The sequence below is a fragment of the Pecten maximus genome, chromosome 12 (genome assembly GCF_902652985.1).
Source record: "Pecten maximus chromosome 12, xPecMax1.1, whole genome shotgun sequence".
In the NCBI taxonomy this organism is placed as follows: domain Eukaryota; kingdom Metazoa; phylum Mollusca; class Bivalvia; order Pectinida; family Pectinidae; genus Pecten; species Pecten maximus.
The window spans coordinates 17,604,824-17,625,087 of record NC_047026.1 but is presented as its reverse complement, the minus strand read 5'-3'; the positions used below and the strand labels follow the sequence as shown (position 1 = coordinate 17,625,087).

The 20,264-nt window shown below is 34.1% G+C and overlaps 1 protein-coding gene across 1 annotated transcript in view; it reads right to left on the bottom strand.

Moving 5' to 3' along the window:
- LOC117338891 overlaps positions 1–19,258 on the bottom strand; it is a 45,486-nt gene extending 26,228 nt beyond the window's left edge. Inside the window, exon 1 of the mRNA XM_033900255.1 lies at positions 19,078–19,258. Within this exon, the coding sequence (XP_033756146.1) occupies positions 19,078–19,258 (181 nt within the window). The remainder of the gene's footprint in view (positions 1–19,077) is intronic.
- Between the last annotated feature and the right edge of the window lie 1,006 nt (positions 19,259–20,264).

Here is a 20,264-nt window from a genome sequence, read left to right as displayed (position 1 = left end):
GTAACATATTTGAACACTCTCATGTTTTCATGACAAACCTACAATCTGATCGTCCGACTCCGAAGCGTTGATTTATGGCACCCGGTGACAGCGTTACCCCTGTCTATAATACAATACCAAACACAAACCAAGGGTTTAATGGTAGTCCAGTAGAAACTAGTAAACCATGTCATAAAATAAACAACACATTCACAACCTTTCCTGACTAAAAAAATGGAAATTGACCTCCGGCGAACATGGATATCTATTGAAATCATCTGTTGTATGTTTATTCAGAGTTTAAAATGAGTTTGCCTTCTAAATGTCACATTTTAAGTTTCTGTTTCTTTCAAAGACCAAGTAATACGATTTTCCTTTTATCCTCCATTGTAAGGTAATGATCGGACGTCCTTTACCCTGATATGATAATAGGGACTTGACTCAAATTTCAAGACTCACACTTCGTGTATGTTTTTAGGTACCTATAGGTCAAATATAGAGAGCGTAAGGTTGAGAATATTTGTCAGATCCTTGTGAGTGAGAATATCTGTAGAAAGTACAGAGAAGAGAAAAAGAAGTTGCTGAAGGTGTGAAGCTTTGAGGGAGACAAGAGAAGGAACTAGGGTGATTGATGATATGAGAAGGGCAGTTAAAGGAGGAAGACTGGAGAAAAGAGAGAAGGGAATTTTTTTTTCCAAAATATGCCACGACTTTAGTTCACTTAAGTTCAAAAATGATAAGAACAAACGATCTAAAACAATTCATAAAAGAAGTTTGTTTATATTTGTTATAATTTAACCAATCATTACAGAGGGTTGTTTATGTTTACTATACTAATCATTACAGAGGGTTGTTTATGTTTGCTATAACTAATCATTACAGAGGGTTGTTTATGTTTACTATAACCAATCATTACAGAGGGTTGTCTATGTTTATTATGAATAATCATTACAGAGGGTTGTTTATGTTAACTATAACCAATCATTACAGAGGGTTGTTTATGTTTACTATACCAATCATTATAGAGGATTGTTTATGTTTACTATAACCAATCATTACAGAGGGTTGTTTATGTTTACTATACCAATCATTATAGAGGGTTGTTTATGTTTACTATACCAATCATTACAGAGAGTTGTTTACGTTTACTATAACCAATCATTACAGAGGGTTGTTTATGTTTACTATACCAATCATTACAGAGAGTTGTTTACGTTTACTATACCAATCATTACAGAGAGTTATTTATGTTTACTATAACCAATCATTACAGAGGGTTGTTTATGTTTACTATACTAATCATTACAGAGAGTTGTTTATGTTTACTATAACCAATCATTACAGAGGATTGTTTATATTTACTATAACTAATTATTACAGAGGGTTGTTTATATTTACTATAACCAATCATTACAGAGGGTTGTTTATGTTAACTATAACCAATCATTACAGAGGGTTGTTTATATTTACTATAACTAATTATTACAGAGGGTTGTTTATATTTACTATAACTAATTATTACAGAGGATTGTTTATGTTTACTATAACCAATCATTACAGAGGAATGTTTATGTTTACTATAACTAATAATTACAGAGGGTTGTTTATGTTTACTATAACCAATCATTACAGAGGGGTGTTTATGTTTACTATAACCAATCATTACAGAGGAATGTTTATGTTTACTATAACTAATAATTACAGAGGGTTGTTTATGTTTACTGTAACCAATCATTACAGAGGATTGTTTATGTTTACTAAACCAATCATTACAGAGGGTTGTTTATGTTTACTATACCAATCATTACAGAGAGTTGTTTATGTTTACTATAACCAATCATTACAGAGGGTTGTCTATGTTTACTATAACTAATCATTACAAAGGGTTGTTTATGTTTACTATAACTAATTATTACAAAGGGTTGTTTATGTTTACTATACCAATCATTACAGAGGGTTGTTTATGTTTACTATACTTATCATTACAGAGGGTTGTTTATGTTTACTATAACCAATCATTACAGAGGGTTGTTAATGTTTACTATACCAATCATTACAGAGGGTTGTTTATGTTTACTATACCAATCATTACAGAGGGTTGTTTATGTTTACTATAACTAATCATTACAGAGGGTTGTTTATGTTTACTATAACCAATCATTACAGAGGGTTGTTTATGTTTACTATAACTAATTATTACAAAGGGTTGTTTATGTTTACTATACCAATCATTACAGAGGGTTGTTTATGTTTACTATACTTATCATTACAGAGGGTTGTTTATGTTTACTATAACCAATCATTACAGAGGGTTGTTAATGTTTACTATACCAATCATTACAGAGGGTTGTTTATGTTTACTATACCAATCATTACAGAGGGTTGTTTATGTTTACTATAACTAATCATTACAGAGGGTTGTTTATGTTTACTATAACCAATCATTACAGAGGGTTGTTTATGTTTACTATACCAATCATTACAGAGGGTTGTTTATATTTACTATACCAATCATTACAGAGGATTGTTTATATTTACTATACCAATCATTATAGAGGGTTGTTTATGTTTACTATAACTAATCATTACAGAGGGTTGTTTATGTTTACTATAACCAATCATTACAGAGGGTTGTTTATGTTTACTATACCAATCATTACAGAGGATTGTTTATGTTTACTATAACCAATCATTACAGAGGGTTGTTAATGTTAACTATAACCAATCATTACAGAGAGTTGTTTATGTTTACTAAACCAATCATTACAGAGGGTTGTTAATGTTAACTATAACCAATCATTACAGAGGGTTGTTAATGTTAACTATAACCAATCATTACAGAGAGTTGTTTATGTTTACTATAACCAATCATTACAGAGAGTTGTTTATGTTTACTATACCAATCATTACAGAGAGTTGTTTACGTTTACTATAACCAATCATTACAGAGGGTTGTTAATGTTTACTATACCAATCATTACAGAGAGTTGTTTATATTTACTATAACCAATCATTACAGAGAGTTGTTTATGTTTACTATAACCAATCATTACAGAGAGTTGTTTATGTTTACTATAACCAATCATTACAGAGAGTTGTTTATGTTTACTATACCAATCATTACAGAGGGTTGTTAATGTTAACTATAACCAATCATTACAGAGAGTTGTTTATATTTACTATAACCAATCATTACAGAGAGTTGTTTATGTTTACTATAACCAATCATTACAGAGGGTTGTTAATGTTTACTATACCAATCATTACAGAGAGTTGTTTATATTTACTGTAACCAATCATTACAGAGAGTTGTTTATGTTTACTATAACTAATCATTACAAAGGGTTGTTTATATTTACTGTAACCAATCATTACAGAGAGTTGTTTATGTTTACTATACCAATCATTACAGGAGGTTGTTTATATTTACTGTAACCAATCATTACAGAGAGTTGTTTATGTTTACTATAACTAATCATTATAGAGGATTGTTTATGTTTACTATAACTAATCATTACAGAGGGTTGTTTATGTTAACTATAACCAATCATTATAGAGGGTTGTTTATGTTTACTATAACTAATCATTACAGAGAGTTGTTTATGTTAGCTATAACCAATCATTATAGAGGGTTGTTTATGTTTACTATAACTAATCATTACAGAGGGTTGTTAATGTTAACTGTAACCAATCATTACAGAGGGTTGTTTATGTTTACTCTAACCAATCATTACAGAGGGTTGTTTATATTTACTATACTAATCATTACAGAGGGTTGTTTATGTTTACTATACCAATCATTGCAGAGGGTTGTTTATGTTTACTATACCAATCATTACAGGAGGTTGTTTATGTTTACTATAACCAATCATTACAGAGGGTTGTTTATGTTTACTATACTTATCATTACAGAGGGTTGTTTATGTTTACTATAACTAATCATTACAGAGGGTTGTTAATGTTTACTATACCAATCATTACAGAGGGTTGTTTATGTTTACTATACCAATCATTACAGAGGGTTGTCTATGTTTACTAAACCAATCATTACAGAGGGTTGTTTATGTTTACTATAACTAATCATTACAGAGGGTTGTTTATGTTTACTATACCAATCATTACAGAAGGTTGTTCATGTTAACTATACCAATCATTACAGAGGGTTGTTTATGTTTACTATACCAATCATTACAGAGGGTTGTTTATGTTTACTATAACTAATCATTACAGAGGGTTGTGTATGTTTACTATACCAATCATTACAGAGGGTTGTTTATGTTTATTATACCAATCATTACAGAGGGTTGTTTATGTTTACTATAACCAATCATTACAGAGGGTTGTTTATGTTTACTATAACCAATCATTACAGAGGGTTGTCTATGTTTATTATGAATAATCATTACAGAGGGTTGTTTATGTTTACTATATCCAATCATTACAGGAGGTTGTTTATGTTTACTATACCAATCATTACAGAGGGTTGTTTATGTTTACTATACCAATCATTACAGAGGGTTGTTTATGTTTATTATAACCAATCATTACAAAGGGTTGTTTATGTTTACTATAACCAATCATTATAGAGGGTTGTTTATGTTTACTATACCAATCATTACAGAGGGTTGTTTATGTTTACTATAACTAATCATTACATAAGGTTGTTTATGTTTACTATAACTAATCATTACAGAGGGTTGTTTATGTTTACTATAACCAATCATTACAGAGGGTTGTTTATGTTTATTATACCAATCATTACAGAGGGTTGTTTATGTTTACTATACCAATCATTACAGAGGGTTGTTTATGTTTACTATACCAATCATTACAGGAGGTTGTTTATGTTTACTATAACTAATCATTACAGAGGGTTGTTTATATTTACTATACCCATTCATTATAGAGGGTTGTTTATGTTCACTATAACCAATCATTACAGAGGGTTGTTTATGTTTACTATACTAATCATTACAGAAGGTTGTTTATGCTTACTATAACCAATCATTACAGACAGAGGGTTGTTTATGTTTACTATAACTAATCATTACAGAGGGTTGTTTATGTTTACTATAACCAATCATTACAGAGGGTTGTTTATGTTTACTATACCAATCATTATAGAGGGTTGTTTATGTTTACTATACCAATCATTACAGAGGGTTGTTTATGTTTACTATAACTAATCATTACAGGGGGTTGTTTATGTTTACTATAACTAATCATTACAGAGGGTTGTTTATGCTTACTATATCAATCATTATAGAGGGTTGTTTATGTTTACTATACCAATCATTACAGAGGGTTGTTTATGTTTACTATAACTAATCATTACAGGGGGTTGTTTATGTTTACTATAACCAATCATTACAGAGGGTTGTTTATGTTTACTATAACCAATCATTACAGAGGGTTGTTTATGTTTCTATAACCAATCATTACAGAGTGTTATTTATTTTCAGTATACTGTTCAAATGACGAAAACATAGTGAATTTATCAACCATTTCATCAATATAATGTACACGAACATACAGAGGTATTCCCTCGGCAGTTTCCGTAACGGAGTTTACCGAATTTATGCTTTATTTTCCTAGTATCTTTTCAAGGTTCTCAGATTTTGTTGTTGATATTTTGTGTTTTGGTGGTATACTCTTGTTTTTATATTGATCTGCTCTTTTTGTTGGTATCGATCTTGAGACAAAAGCATTAACAATATTCTTTATTTTCTTTGCGAATTCTACTACGAATAGATATTCATAAATATGTTTAAATGCCTTTATTTTGTATCGGTATAAACACACAGTCACTGTTTGTGTTATCGGGGTACAACTCTAGTTGATCAATAGACTCTAGATAATGCTTTCACTATTTTGATAACTACCTTATGATTTCTACCATCAGATTGGAAACAAGGGATTTAAATCATTATGCTATGCTATTTTTAAAGCCAAATGCACATGTAGGATACCATTACTGATTAAAAGATTTTCAAGTACTTATATAGATCTACGGTATGCATTTGCTACTTCGTGACAGTTATCTTTGTTTTTGCATCATGAAATAAAAATGAATAAAATCTTAAAAGTGATAACAGATAATCAGGTTCTATTTCTCTTAACTGTAATATCTTTTCCGTTCTCTATAATGTAACTTTTCAACTACCTGCTGCCCCACTAAATGACTTCAAGAGGAGGCTAAATTTTGATTTTTTTTCTTTTATTTCTACCCAACTCTCTTCTTTCTAACGTCTACCTTGACACTGCCTCACTCTTGACCATTCGCCCCTTTGAGGAACACTTTGAAATCTGTCAACTGGTCAATACGTACCGGAGTCTATAAAATGGAAGTTGCTACTACTGCTGAGCGCTCAGCATTCCTGGGACGGGACGAATAGTTCGCCTGTTGTCAGTGAAATGTGACCGGGTAAGATGACCTGCCGCATGTCTTCGGCAGTATGTTTCAGTGAGGTAGCACTATAAAATCGACATCAGTTTCGCGCTATCACAAGGAGCCAACCACAGTGTCCAAAACACACACATACACTACCTGCATGCATCGCGCACATATAGGATGTTGAATATTTCAAACCAAACTATACATTATAATAGAATGGACAGCCGGATAATCATCCTCGACTCAAGGTTGAAATGGTACAAAAGGGTTTATCAAGAAATGAAAGTGATCAAATAGAAGCAGATACCGATTATATTTAAGAAATTTTACTTTAATAAATTGTGATTTAAACAGTTACATGCATAACTAAATAACCGTAAGCTCAAAAATCTACCAAACACGTGCAAACAAATGATTATCATTTAAAATGATGTGCCGATTAATGATACAAAATTATGGGTCTCGATCGAATAATAAACCAACATATAACCTGATTGTCTTTGCCCCAGCTTGATGAAATAGAGTGGGCGAGGCTAATGGCATGTGCTCTCAGTAATATTTTGATTGGCTCATGAAAGAATATGATTGACTCATTAAATGATTTGATCGACTAATTAAAGAAAAAAGTGCTGGAACTATAGACCGGTAAACTATTGCTTAATCCAATAAATACTGTAACTAGCATATATCTCATAAATTTTATATCGAGAAAATAATAACATGAATTTCCATATATAGTGAGAAAGTGTGACGTTTTCCTCTCCTTTGGTAATGAAGTTAATGTCGCAAAAGGCTGTACGATTTCGACTCACACTCTATGTTTTATACAAGCATTAAAGATGCCCTGACACACTGACAATTTAGTACACGTGTTACCGAATACTCTTCAGTTTGGTGTTCTGTTCTGTATACACTTGCAGGTCACATCAGTTTCGTGATATTTGATACACACATTCTGCCCTTCTTATTTGAAGGTATTCTCCTTACAAGTTATGTGTTAAGTTAAATTTAACAAAGTCCATACTAATAGGTCACAAAAAATTTGTGACACATGATTCACACATGATAGTGTTTCTTATTTAACTCTTCACTTTCCAGACTTCCCTGATTAATAACCATCGTCATTTCTCTTACAACTCACTCTATTCAAGAACTTTCGCGACTTTTACCCGTTTCGTTAATGTTCCTTCTTTGAAGGAAATTCGTAAAAAATAAAATGTTCCACTAGTGAGCGTTATTTAAGTTAAGGAAAAGAGTTACAGTTAAAGAAGCTACAATGCTTTCCTATGCACAATTCTAAGGAATTTTCTTTAGTTAAGAAATTTTGATAAGTGTGGGTTATGGATTTTTATACTTCATTTACTTACATGTTTCTCCACTGTCACTAGATGATCCTGTGACAACTCTTACAGTTGTATTGAGAGGCCTGTCAGCACCAGATGTTGCTGTGGTATTTGCAGGAGGTGGTGTAACATTTGTTTCCGTGGTATTCTCACCAGTGCCAGCTGTGGAGACAGGCCCGGTTGCAGGCGGGGTGGTACTAGATGCCGAAGTCTTCGTCCAAACGCAAATACATACCACAAGGCAAAGCAGCTCCTTTGGAATCATGATTTAAAACGAAATATTGGGAAGTTCTCCCACCTTGCTACATCAAATGTACCATGTACAAAAGAGAAGTCACGATTCCACTACCACTGTACTACGAGGTGTTACTCCGACACCGGTCCCCAGTGTTTTGGTACTCTTTCACTTTATGTACCAACCCGTCTCTGGCTGGTAGTTTGCAGTCCCACATCTACATACAAAATGTACAACCTTTGGCTAATGTGCTTGTATTGAAAACGAAAAGGTGGAATTTGAATGACAACCTTAAGTCAGTAAACAAATGCTATGTAAATGGGGTATATATGTGTGTATTGAGCATTGCAATCTCCGACAGACCGTGACTCCCACCCACTCGGGGCACTGACACAATTATTCCGGGTGCTGTTCCCTCCCTCGTCAACTGTCACGCTCCGTCGCTCACCAAGTTTACACAAGCCGTAAAGGTATACAGAAAATCGAATTTTAAAGACTTTGCTTTTATTGACCAATTCAAAAGGAAATCACTCGATTAAAATTAAGATGTCGTCCCAACTAGTGCTAGACCTTGTGTAATCTAATATCCCATTGAGTGTAGAGTTTTTAGAACTATTGATCCAAAAGAGTTATACAAATCATAGTGTATCGTCCACCATTCCCACATGCTAGTATGAACATTGTAGTATCAGTTTACACCTACGATAAAAGTTAATTTAATTCAAGCTACCAATGATTGCATATATAGGAATGGTATAAAGAAAATCATCTGAGCGAATTACAGGATGATCATATAATTCAACTATTCGGTAATTGTTTATATACAGAATGAATTATATTTTATTTAGTTTTTCAGTGTATATAATGGGAAAACTAAATTGAATTATATTCTTCCTTGTGGAGCTCTTTACAGGAGTTGTCGCCCTTTGTACTACCATGACTACAATTCCTTGAGTGCCAGTTGGTACCGGATTAAGGGGAAAATATACGCTTTCAATTAAAGTTTTAATCAGGCAGAAATATATGTGATTTCTAATTACAGAAAGGTGTATTTAAATGTTTAACGAGACTACCTTTGATCCCAATCGAATATAATATATTTCATCACATAACGGAACATGACGAATAATAGTCACAACACTTTAAGCGAGTTATTAAATATCTATGAAATTAAATCAATTTTTATCTATTTATTTTTCCCCATTTTTACTTTGATGTTTTGTAAATAAATAAGGTTAAGGTAAGCGTTTCACAAGATCTTAAAATAAAAAAAACCGCCAGTCTTGTCGGAACATTGCCGGAATATACTTACCACATATATTTTTGCTGTATTCGGCAGTGATGGGAACATCTGTATTATAGTACGTGCATGTATTCGATGTTACAATTCCTGAGTGACCCGCACTTTGACCTTTACCCTCTATAAAACCTAAACAAACCTTCATCACACGCATATCGTAAACTAACAATACGATGTATACTGTACAGTACATGGAGTTGAATCAATAATGCTTTGTTGTAATTATAGGACTTGTTTATTCAATAACAACAACCTACGCCAAATATCAGACCAGCTAATGGAAGATGATGATAATTTCTTAATGGAAATGGGCCAACGTTCGCTTGAATTCATTTTCGATATTATGAATATAGAACAAGATGCAGAAGTATTTGATAAGGAATAATGGAAATTCAAACGATATCTTTCATTCGGCCAAGTGTAGAAATGAATAATGAAGTTGTAAATATCACCCTGTCACATCGGTTACACAAAATGAATTAGCTCAACATTGAATGGCTGCTCTGGATATGTTGACAACAACATCAACTAAAAACACAAACAAATACGTGACTGACTAACTTATTCAGTTACAAATGACATAAACATTGTGTTACACAGATAAATGCACAAATGACGCAAATAAAGTATGAAAATGAAAACATGTGAAGGAATCAAACAAGAAAGATTACATGATTACATAAATTACGATGTATATAAGAATAGTTAGACATAAACAGGACACGATTATGGCAGAAAGTATGAAACAGGTGTGTAACCATACGTAATACATTTTTATATGTTTTATTACTAACATGTTATCATGTTTATTACAACCTAAGAAGGTATGTAGATATAAGCACATTGAAGAGTAACTTGTACCACTACATCAGACCCCCTTCGGCCTCCCCTACTCCCAACAATTTTACAGCATGATTCAAGTAAAACAATGAGGATTATTTTATAAACACTAAAAAAAAAAAAAAAAAAAAAGATTTTTTTTTTTTTTGTCTTTTTATCTGGTAAAGATATTCTTAATTATGAAAAACAAATTACCTTCCCTACTGGCATACTTCATCATTGCAGTTCGAAGGGAAGAACGGTGGAGGAATATAAACCAAGGTAACCTAGGTCTATTATAGTTATAGGCAGTGTATACAGAAACACCTTGCCAGGAAGTTACTCAAATGTAAATGTAAAGCTAATAACAAACAACACACGGCTCCATATTATATGGGGCAGAATCTGAATGTCTGTATGTCAGGTAATTAACTCTATTCAACAATAATTTGAGGGTGGCACAGTAGAAACACACTTTCACCTAGGGCCACGACAGCTCAGGTGGTTAGAACGGGGGCCACGTAACCTCAGGTGAAGATCCGAGGTGCGTGGTTCGACGATCCCTACCCGTGTCGGTTTGTGTTTCTCGGGAAGCTGAGAAACGGGTCAGTCTGTCGTAGATGTGTCCTTGGGCAAGACACTTTACCCTTATTGGTCTGGATTGCATGCGACGGCGCTCTCGTATGTTTTTCAGTGAGATAGTCACCAACTACTACAAGGAAACTCCGCCTTAAAATTACCACGTGAGTTTTTCAGATTGGATTGCCGTGCATGGAAATGCATGGTTGAATCAGTGAAATCAGCTGGGGCAACAGTTTATGGAAATCCATGGTTATATTAACTAAAACAGCTGGGACAAGAGTGTGAAAATCAATGTTTATACTAGTCAAATCAGCTGGGATAACATTTGAATTCTGACTATAGTGTACGGAGATCCCTGGTTATATTGACCATAGGAGATGGGACAATGGTTTGTGGAAATCCCTGTTATGTTAACTACAAGTACATCAGATCGGACAACGTGGTTATATACTCAACTATATCATACGAGACAACAGTGTGGGAAAACCCATGGTAATGTTACATGTATCTTATGTGGAACTGCATGATCATACATGTCATATCAGGTCATACAGGAGTCCTTGGTGATAGTGGCAAATAATACAATCTGAAAATGATAATGCCGAATGTTGAATATAAAGCAATACAAATCACACAGCTCTTCCTCCTCCTTGAACTCGTCATATTGATAATGAGTCAAATGTCTGGAATTCAATAGGAAAGTCGAAAACATCAGGATAAGCTTGAACGAATGTTAAGGTATCGCTATCTCTTGCTAATGTCTTTTTGAAGTATCCTTACGTTTCCCTCAAACACAAAGAGGGGCCTTTCTTGTGTGTGTTTTTTTAGACAGAAGAGTGGCCTTCCATAAAAGCAGCATTAAAGCGATCAATACTCTATTATTGTTTACAAATCAATTTAGTTATCTTCTTCTCACGAACCGGTACTGGATAGGGTAGCTTTGATGTTAACAAGTTTTATGTATTGAAATTACGTAATAGTTCGATGGTTATCTATAGTAAATAAGGATAAATGTAACGTCTAGACTATGAAGACCAAGGCATATAAAGTTATAGTTCGGGGTACCTAAAAGATAGCCTGAGCATTATCAAAGTTACAGTTTTTAATGACATTTAAGATGTTTAATTCTCTAGACTACATATATACATATATAAATAGGTGTTGGGACTCTGGGAAATTGTACTGTTGATTGAAGTCAACTGTGGATAACATGAAGAATACATAAAACATAAATATTAAATAAATTAATGTTACTTTAACATCCTATGCAAAGTCAAAATCATTTTAACGAGGGGGAAATATAAACAGGATTATAGATTTGAACGGAGAATCCAAGAGATCTTTCAATAAATTTAAAATCCTGGGTTAAAGATAAAAAGGAGCAGCTAGGCAGATATACCCCGACAACAGGTAACAGACCATTACAACACACTAGTGCTTAGATATGCAAATATTGTCAAGATATTGTGTTATATCAAGCTAGCCGAACTTTCTCGAACATACCTTCCTGAAGGAAGGATACGATTTATTCAGTCTTGAAGACAGTGAACGATATTAGTAATAAGTTGGAACATTTTATGGTCGATATTTTGTTCTCATCTCAGAATTATTTATCAATTATTAATTTATAGCGATATCAAGTTAGATACGTCCGATACTCTTTGATATGCATGTTGGCTCCATTATCACCGAGGTACCGATTTTGAGGACATGACATTACCTGAATTTGCCACCAAAATATGACAGATGGAATTGTTTAAATAGAAGACGTCAATCCTTCCGGAACGCCTTATTTACTAACCATTGTATGATATTGGATTGTTTATGTTAATCTTCATTTTGCCTATATTTTGTCTCCGTTTAAACAATTTTGAGCTGGTGTTGTAATTTTCGTTGGCGTGTTGGTAACACGATTATTATTACAGAATATCATTAAATGAGACAGGTGTATAAATTGATATATTATTCCGACATCACAAGTCCGATAACACCAGTGTCAGTCACTGATCCGTCATCTGTATATATCAAGTCATATATATGGATTACTTTCTGTTACCTATAAATTAAACATTCCAACGTTTCAATGTCACTAATCAAGTTTCTGATCAGCCAGATTAATTAAATTGCTTTACTTGAAAGGAACTTCATAAGTTGTTAAAACGGGAAAATCTCATCACTTTGCGACCGTGTATTTGATATTGTGTTACAAAATGTACTAACATGCCAAGTGCCCTTCGGAGACCTTGAAGTAAGCGTTCCTATACGGAGATAGTGTTACGTGAAGGAATGAGTTTAACTGTATAGACCATGATTGTAATCTCTGCTGATAGAAAACGAGCCATACAATGACTATAGAAAACCGGTTTTTTTCTGTTGAAGGAGACTTCAGCAATGACACCTGAATACAATAAACAGCTATAATGTCCTAATTTTTAACTTGGACGAATTATGATATAAAAAGTTAAGCAGGCTACATCACAGTAGCATGCTTTGGTAATTGTAGAGTACCTGTCAACAGAAAAAAAAACCAGAAAAACATTAATGGCGTCGTGGAAATTCAATTATATCTGCGAATTTAAAAACTTTGAAAAATCCGATTTCACACATCATATCCGTTGCTAATACTATCTGGTTTCCGATGATTCAGTCCCTTTAAGGATCCATGTACTTCTGTAGTTGTACTTCTGTATTTGTACTCACCACTGTAGTTCTACTTCTGTAATTTTATTTCTGTAGAAGTACTTCTGTAGCTGTAGTAATAGTCGTATTTCTGTAGATGTAGGGTCTTCGGTGGCCGAGTGGTTAAGGTGTCCCAACACTTTATCACTGGCCCTCCACCTCTGGGTCGCGAGTTCGAAACCCACATGGAACATTTGCCTGGTACTGACCGTAGACCGGAGGGGTTTTCTCCGGATACTCCGGCTTTCCTCCACCTCCAAAACCAGGCACGTCCTTAAATGACCCTGGCTGTTAATAGGACGTTAAATAAAATAAACTAAATATGTAGATGCATTTCGGTAGTTGTACCTCTGTAATTGCACTCCTTCAGTAAATTACCGGTATGTAGTGACGTTATGCCACTCTCTCAAGATATTTTAGTGTAATGGTATAAGAAAAGCGCTGGGTAGTGTATAAATCCTTTGTTAAAACTGTGATAATGTGTCCTTATTATTACCTAAGGTGTTGCGTAGACATCCAACCCAATGCAAATACATTGTAAACTATTGTTATATCAGTAAGGTTGAACTTTTCAACAAACTAGACAGTTTGCTAGATTCTGTTTAGCAGAGTACATACAATGTATTAACTATTTTATCTGACAATCATTTAAGTAATTTTCATCTTTTTATTTGCAAGACGTGCTTCCTTTCCCAATACTATTAGTTTGGGTGTTACAGTCAGACACTATATCAATTAATTGTATTGTATCCGAAATGTTGAAAAGCAATCTTGCTTGTTGAATTGTCAGTTTTTCTCGTTTAAAGTGATTGTGTCTAACTATAACTATTGTAGCGTAAAAAATGGACAAGTTCGCCTCTTTGCTAGTCAAGTGTGGAACACTTTCCCGCTACAACAGTAGCTAAACTGTTAGCACATTGTAATCCCCTTTACCTTTGTATTCATAGAAAATGCAACCTTATATTGTTTCAACATCGACCTCGTGAAAACAATCATCTAACCTCTCGATTTCAATTAAATATTATATTTGTGAACGAAAAACTGTCAGAAATGAATATTTGATTCTAGAAGCTGATTGTACACACAGCTCACAGTTACGATTGCAGAAGTACATTTCAATAATAATAAAAAAAATTAGCCAGCTGATCGCACAGATTTCACATCAACACACGACGAATAATTCCTAATCAGAAGGTTCATCAAAAATAATACCGACAAACTGGCTTTAGATATTGTAGATATTTGACAAGCTTTATACAAATTATTCATTGACGCTATATCTATACGTTCAACGATATCATACCTGCAATTTCCTTGTACATAATTGTCAGGATAACCACATACCTGTTCAAAATGTCTTCATAATTTGCCAAATGTATAAATGTGATTTAATTTCAAGCATAAACGCAGATTGAGAGTTACCTTGAAGTCAGTCTCTAGCTTGTGTTTCCGAAATGAAAGCAGAATTAATGGAAATGGTTGTAAGCATAACAGGACTTGTGATTATCAATTATATGTTACTACTTTGTATCTCACAGCTGAATGAAAAAACTCAAATTTTCCAGCGGACTTTACAGCTCGATAATACACTGTGGATTAGAGAAAGCCTATTTCCTTGCCACAATATGATGTAGATTAATTTTTTCTATGTTAGATTTGCTTGGACGATCTTTACTATTTGATATAATAGGGCCTAGGCCTAGCAGTTGTTTGTAAAGCTAGAACGACTGAAGACCATTAATGATGGAACGACGCATCTCACTGTAATATGTCGTTGCTGACAGGCTGTGAGAGGAATATATATTTTAATAACAAGGACGAGCGTCTTGTTACGTTGTCGCCATATTATTCAACTAATTATAAAACATATCTCGGACCAACATATCCGGAATCAAGTACAAACTAATAAAACAAAATTAGAAATAAACAACAATATCCGGAATGGAGTTATTTCCCCTTAGACCATAATATCTCACAGACCAGTAACACCATATACATAACATCACTTCCAAAAACTCTGGATTATGTTTTCATATGTAATGATGTCACATTATAGATATGCATAAAATATTGTTGTTTTTGTTCGTCTGAATGATTAACTTGTCAAACATTCCTGTCTGATCATATATCTTGAAAATACACTAAGAATTGAGCTAAATTACGACGAAATGTTAATATCAAAACTCTTTATACAAGGTATATACATATATGGCAAGTCAACTTAACATGTATTCCAGGAGTAATTTCGATCCCTAATTTCTTAAAGCGATATAACATGTACCGTTAACCTACTCAGGTAAACCCCAGTGCACTTAGCATACAAATCGTATCAAACCTACAGTATCACTTAACTGATGGTATTACCAAGTACGAGTTACCGTTCTTCTACCCTAGGTACTGCATATTCCAATACCAAGGCGAAGACAATCTGTATCGCCATACTAATGGGCAAGTCTGCTCACAAGGGACTACAGACATATGCCCAGTGTCCTTTAGTTTACCTCTGATGTCACTGCCCTTTATTCAATCAATATTAAATGTCTTCTGTTCTTTAGTACATTTGTATGTAGCCTAAATCAGATGTGCCTGACTAAATTAACCTGCCCTATGGAGATCTTTCAAGTATAATTTCGTTACCGACATATATTTTCGATAACGTCTCTCCCCGGTATGTTTTCTTGTACTGACGTGACCTCCATTTTAAATCTCTCGCAAGTGATCGTCCTCCTTTATATACTTTAATTGCACAGTACCAAGGCAATTTCTATCTCACAAGAATCAGTTGTTTGGAAAACGTACGCTGGGGAACCTATATGTTACTAACTAGAAATGGAAATTAATAGTAGGATACCACGAATTAGGTCGCTAATCATTAAATCATATAGCTTAGTGGTAAGTATTACCCCCAGTTTACGATACAGAAGAGAATCAAGTGTTCTTGAATATAGATTGATGAGGATATATCTCATCGATATAACCAATATATGTCCTGTTACTGAATTGTGTAATACTATTGGGGGTAGTGAAATATTGTTAGCAGTGATATTTTTATAGCAGACAGTTTGAAATGTCACACATGCTGGAAGTATTAACATTCTAACAACGATAGACCAGCAACTAACAGTAATGATGTATATAAATAGCTGACAGCAGGACTGTCCTGGGCAGTCCGGACATTACCAGCTATACAGAGCACTCAACCTTCCTCTCAAACGGGCTCTAACTTAATTTCGTGAAGATTGTGATACCATACCTTTAAATACTGCTGCCTATATTTACACCTTTGTTAGCTGCTGTAAGTGTGAGGTTAAACATTAACTTTGAAGAATTGACCTGTTCTTCTATCTGGCTACAGTAGTGTCCCATCATCAATATATCTATTGACCCACTTGGAAATATCTTTGCTACAAATTGGGATGAACCCATCGATGAATGGTGTGAAAAACCAACTGGCTGGGAGAGTAGCATAGTTTTTTTCTGATTGGTAGGCAATTAATCTGAAAATCTTGCCAACAAACAAATACATTTATTGTTAACACAAACTTCAACTTGTTCATTATTTCATTCCATTTAGACCTTCAGCAGTTTATTGAAATATACTTGTATGCAGTCCGATTTTCAAGGAAAACAAAGCCCATACGACATAGGAAAGAATGTGTTTATAAAGTTAAGAATGGCGTAAGGATATGTAAAGAGTGTAAACGTAGAAAATTTTAATAGTAGAAATGCTTTTCTGAGCACATTTCGTGATGGATCAAAGTTCTTCTAACTTGAGTTCCGTTAATTCCATTTATAGGGGATACATTATCACAGAAACACTACAACTGGAAGCAATGTGTTAGGAGATCCTAAAGAAGCGATGCAGATTTCTTATTTGGTTAACTCGTAATCTGAAAGTTAATTGCGATAACTGTAGCTAGTATTGAAAACATGTAGGTAAAAATGTATGGTTTCCTTATGCATCCAGAAAGACTCGCTTGTTTTGTTTTTAGGGGTTTAACATCATCGCAAAACCAGGGTCATAGGAGCACAGGTGTCATGGAGACACCTAGAGTAAAAAAAAAGCACAAAAAAAGAACAAAAAACAAAACAACCCCCCCCCCCCCCCCCCCCCCCCCACACACACACAAAAAAAACCCCAAAAAAACAAAAAACAAAACATAAACAGAGTAGTGAAGAAAGAAAGGAATGACGTTTCCTTTGTATCTTGTTTTCGGACAAGTATTGAGGTATGAGATGTTTCATTTGTCGATAATACTATATACTTATAATGTAGATAGCTGGATTTGACCTTAATAATGGCATTATGAAATACAGAATTGTGTTTGGTTTTCATTTTCTACTAATTCGTGTTAGGATGCTGAGCCTTACTATCTACCCCGAAAGTGAATGCAATGTATTTTATTTTCGCTCAAATATCGCTCAAGTCAATCAGTATTTATAAAATTCCCTCTATATTTAGGAGCATTCAAAACTTGGTGCTTGGTTAAGGAATATGTGTTGATCGCCAAATACTTAGATTCCAGTTTGATGATGGTTTGTATGTATGTAGAAGTACTGTAACAAAGGAAAATATTGAAGGAGGCATTGTCTGTATGACAGTTTGTATGTATGTAGAAGTACTGTAACAAAGGAAAATATTGAAGGAGGCATTGTCTGTATGACAGTTTGTATGTATGTAGAAGTACTGTAACAAAGGAAAATATTGTAGGGGCATTGTCTGTATGAGTTTGTGTGTATGTAGAAGTACTGTAACAAAGGAAAATATTGAAGGGGCATTGTCTGTATGACAGTTTGTATGTATGTAGAAGTACTGTAACAAAGGAAAATATTGAAGGAGGCATTGTCTGTATGACAGTTTGTATGTATGTAGAAGTACTGTAACAAAGGAAAATATTGAAGGAGGCATTGTCTGTATGACAGTTTGTATGTATGTAGAAGTACTGTAACAAAGGAAAATATTGTAGGGGCATTGTCTGTATGAGTTTGTGTGTATGTAGAAGTACTGTAACAAAGGAAAATATTGAAGGGGCATTGTCTGTATGACAGTTTGTATGTATGTAGAAGTACTGTAACAAAGGAAAATATTGAAGGGGCATTGTCTGTATGACAGTTTGTGTGTATGTAGACGTACTGTAACAAAGGAAAATATTGAAGGGGCATTGTCTGTATGACAGTTTGTGTGTATGTAGAAGTACTGTAACAAAGGAAAATATTGAAGGGGCATTGTCTGTATGACAGTTTGTATGTATGTAGAAGTACTGTAACAAAGGAAAATATTGAAGGGGGCATTGTCTGTATGACAGTTTGTATGTATGTAGAAGTACTGTAACAAAGGAAAATATTGAAGGAGGCATTGTCTGTATGACAATGGACCTTAAACAACCGCTTTTCATCACTACACAGGTTATTATTTTTTTATTATCCTATTGACACTTTATACATGAAATATAACGACAAACTATATAACTACAGAGTATTTGTTGGATATATTTCCAACAATTTTTATTCGATAATTCGGTTTCGACAGAGTACTGTTAAGTTTTGTATAATAAACCTTATTGAAAATCACACGATAGACATACTTATCAGAGTAAAAATATTGTCATAATTCGTTATATCCTTTAGTCATCTAATTGACATATTTGTCAAACCATTAGTAATGCCATCTGCATAAAATAATTTTCCATCGTTTCAAGATCACTTATCGAGTTCCTCACGAATGTATATACATTTGTATAATTACAGACAGTATCAACGGTCACAGTCGACAGTGGGTCGTGTAAGTCGTCCATTTCCTGTCGAAATAGCGCCGCCTGGATCAAATTGATAGGTGTCAGCATCATTCTCTTCAGAATACGAAGTCGAGGCTTAAAATTTTGTGACGTATACAATTCATCGTGGAGTCGCTGTTCTATGACCTCCATGTTGTGCAAGGTTCCGTAGAACATGCGCATTGAGTGATAAATATGGGACAATCCCTCAGCATCCTATAAATGAAGAAAGTGGAATTTTACAAACACTTGTCACAAGATGATAATAAAAATAGAACAATATTTGAAATCTGATGAACTTTAACATTTATGCAATGACAGGCATAACAACACAAACAAACATACATATAATATTCATTAGTTCCCGGGTTGTGCGCTTTATTATATTTTGTAGTTCTAATATAATACAGAAAACAATGAAGTGTTCATGTTGAATACAAATGTATGAAACACACCTGTCCATGAAAGAGGTCATCTGCAACATTCGAGCTAAGGTCACCGGTAAGGGGTTGGAAACGGGTATTCTGAAAGATTGGATGTAGCGGTTAACGGTTTACTATAAAGTCTATGTTACACTGAACGTTCCTTTAAAAATCATCATTTATCAAAAATATACCAAACTGATCAAAACTATTAGGTTAACACCCACCCCGTCCTATACTTCAATACTTGTTTGTGCGCATGCTAATGTCTATATTCCACCTGGATTTTCTGAAGTCCTCTGTCTTCTTCACTTTTCCATTTGTCTTATTTCCATATCGTTTGCGCATTTCCATTAGGCAAATATATCAAACGTGATCATCTGTAGAAAGTTGTATTGACTGGGCATGTGCAAAATTACAAAAAATCACATTGCCCTGGTGACGTCAGAAAGATGTCTGATTTCTTGTTATAATCAATGTTTAAACCAACGGCAAAACATTGTGTATGTCAAGCGTCTGAAAACCACGATTTTAGTCGAGAAGTCGACTTTAAACATGAACGGTCACAATTCAAAAACGTCATCCGATTCTCTACTTACGTATCTCCGGACCATGTCTGTCATCCGAGGGTACATGGCGCGTCCAACTGATGATAGATACCCCGCTGTAATCCGGGTAGGTCGGGATCTGTTTACGCGACCCAACTCCGGCAATGTGTAATTGACCATGCATCCATT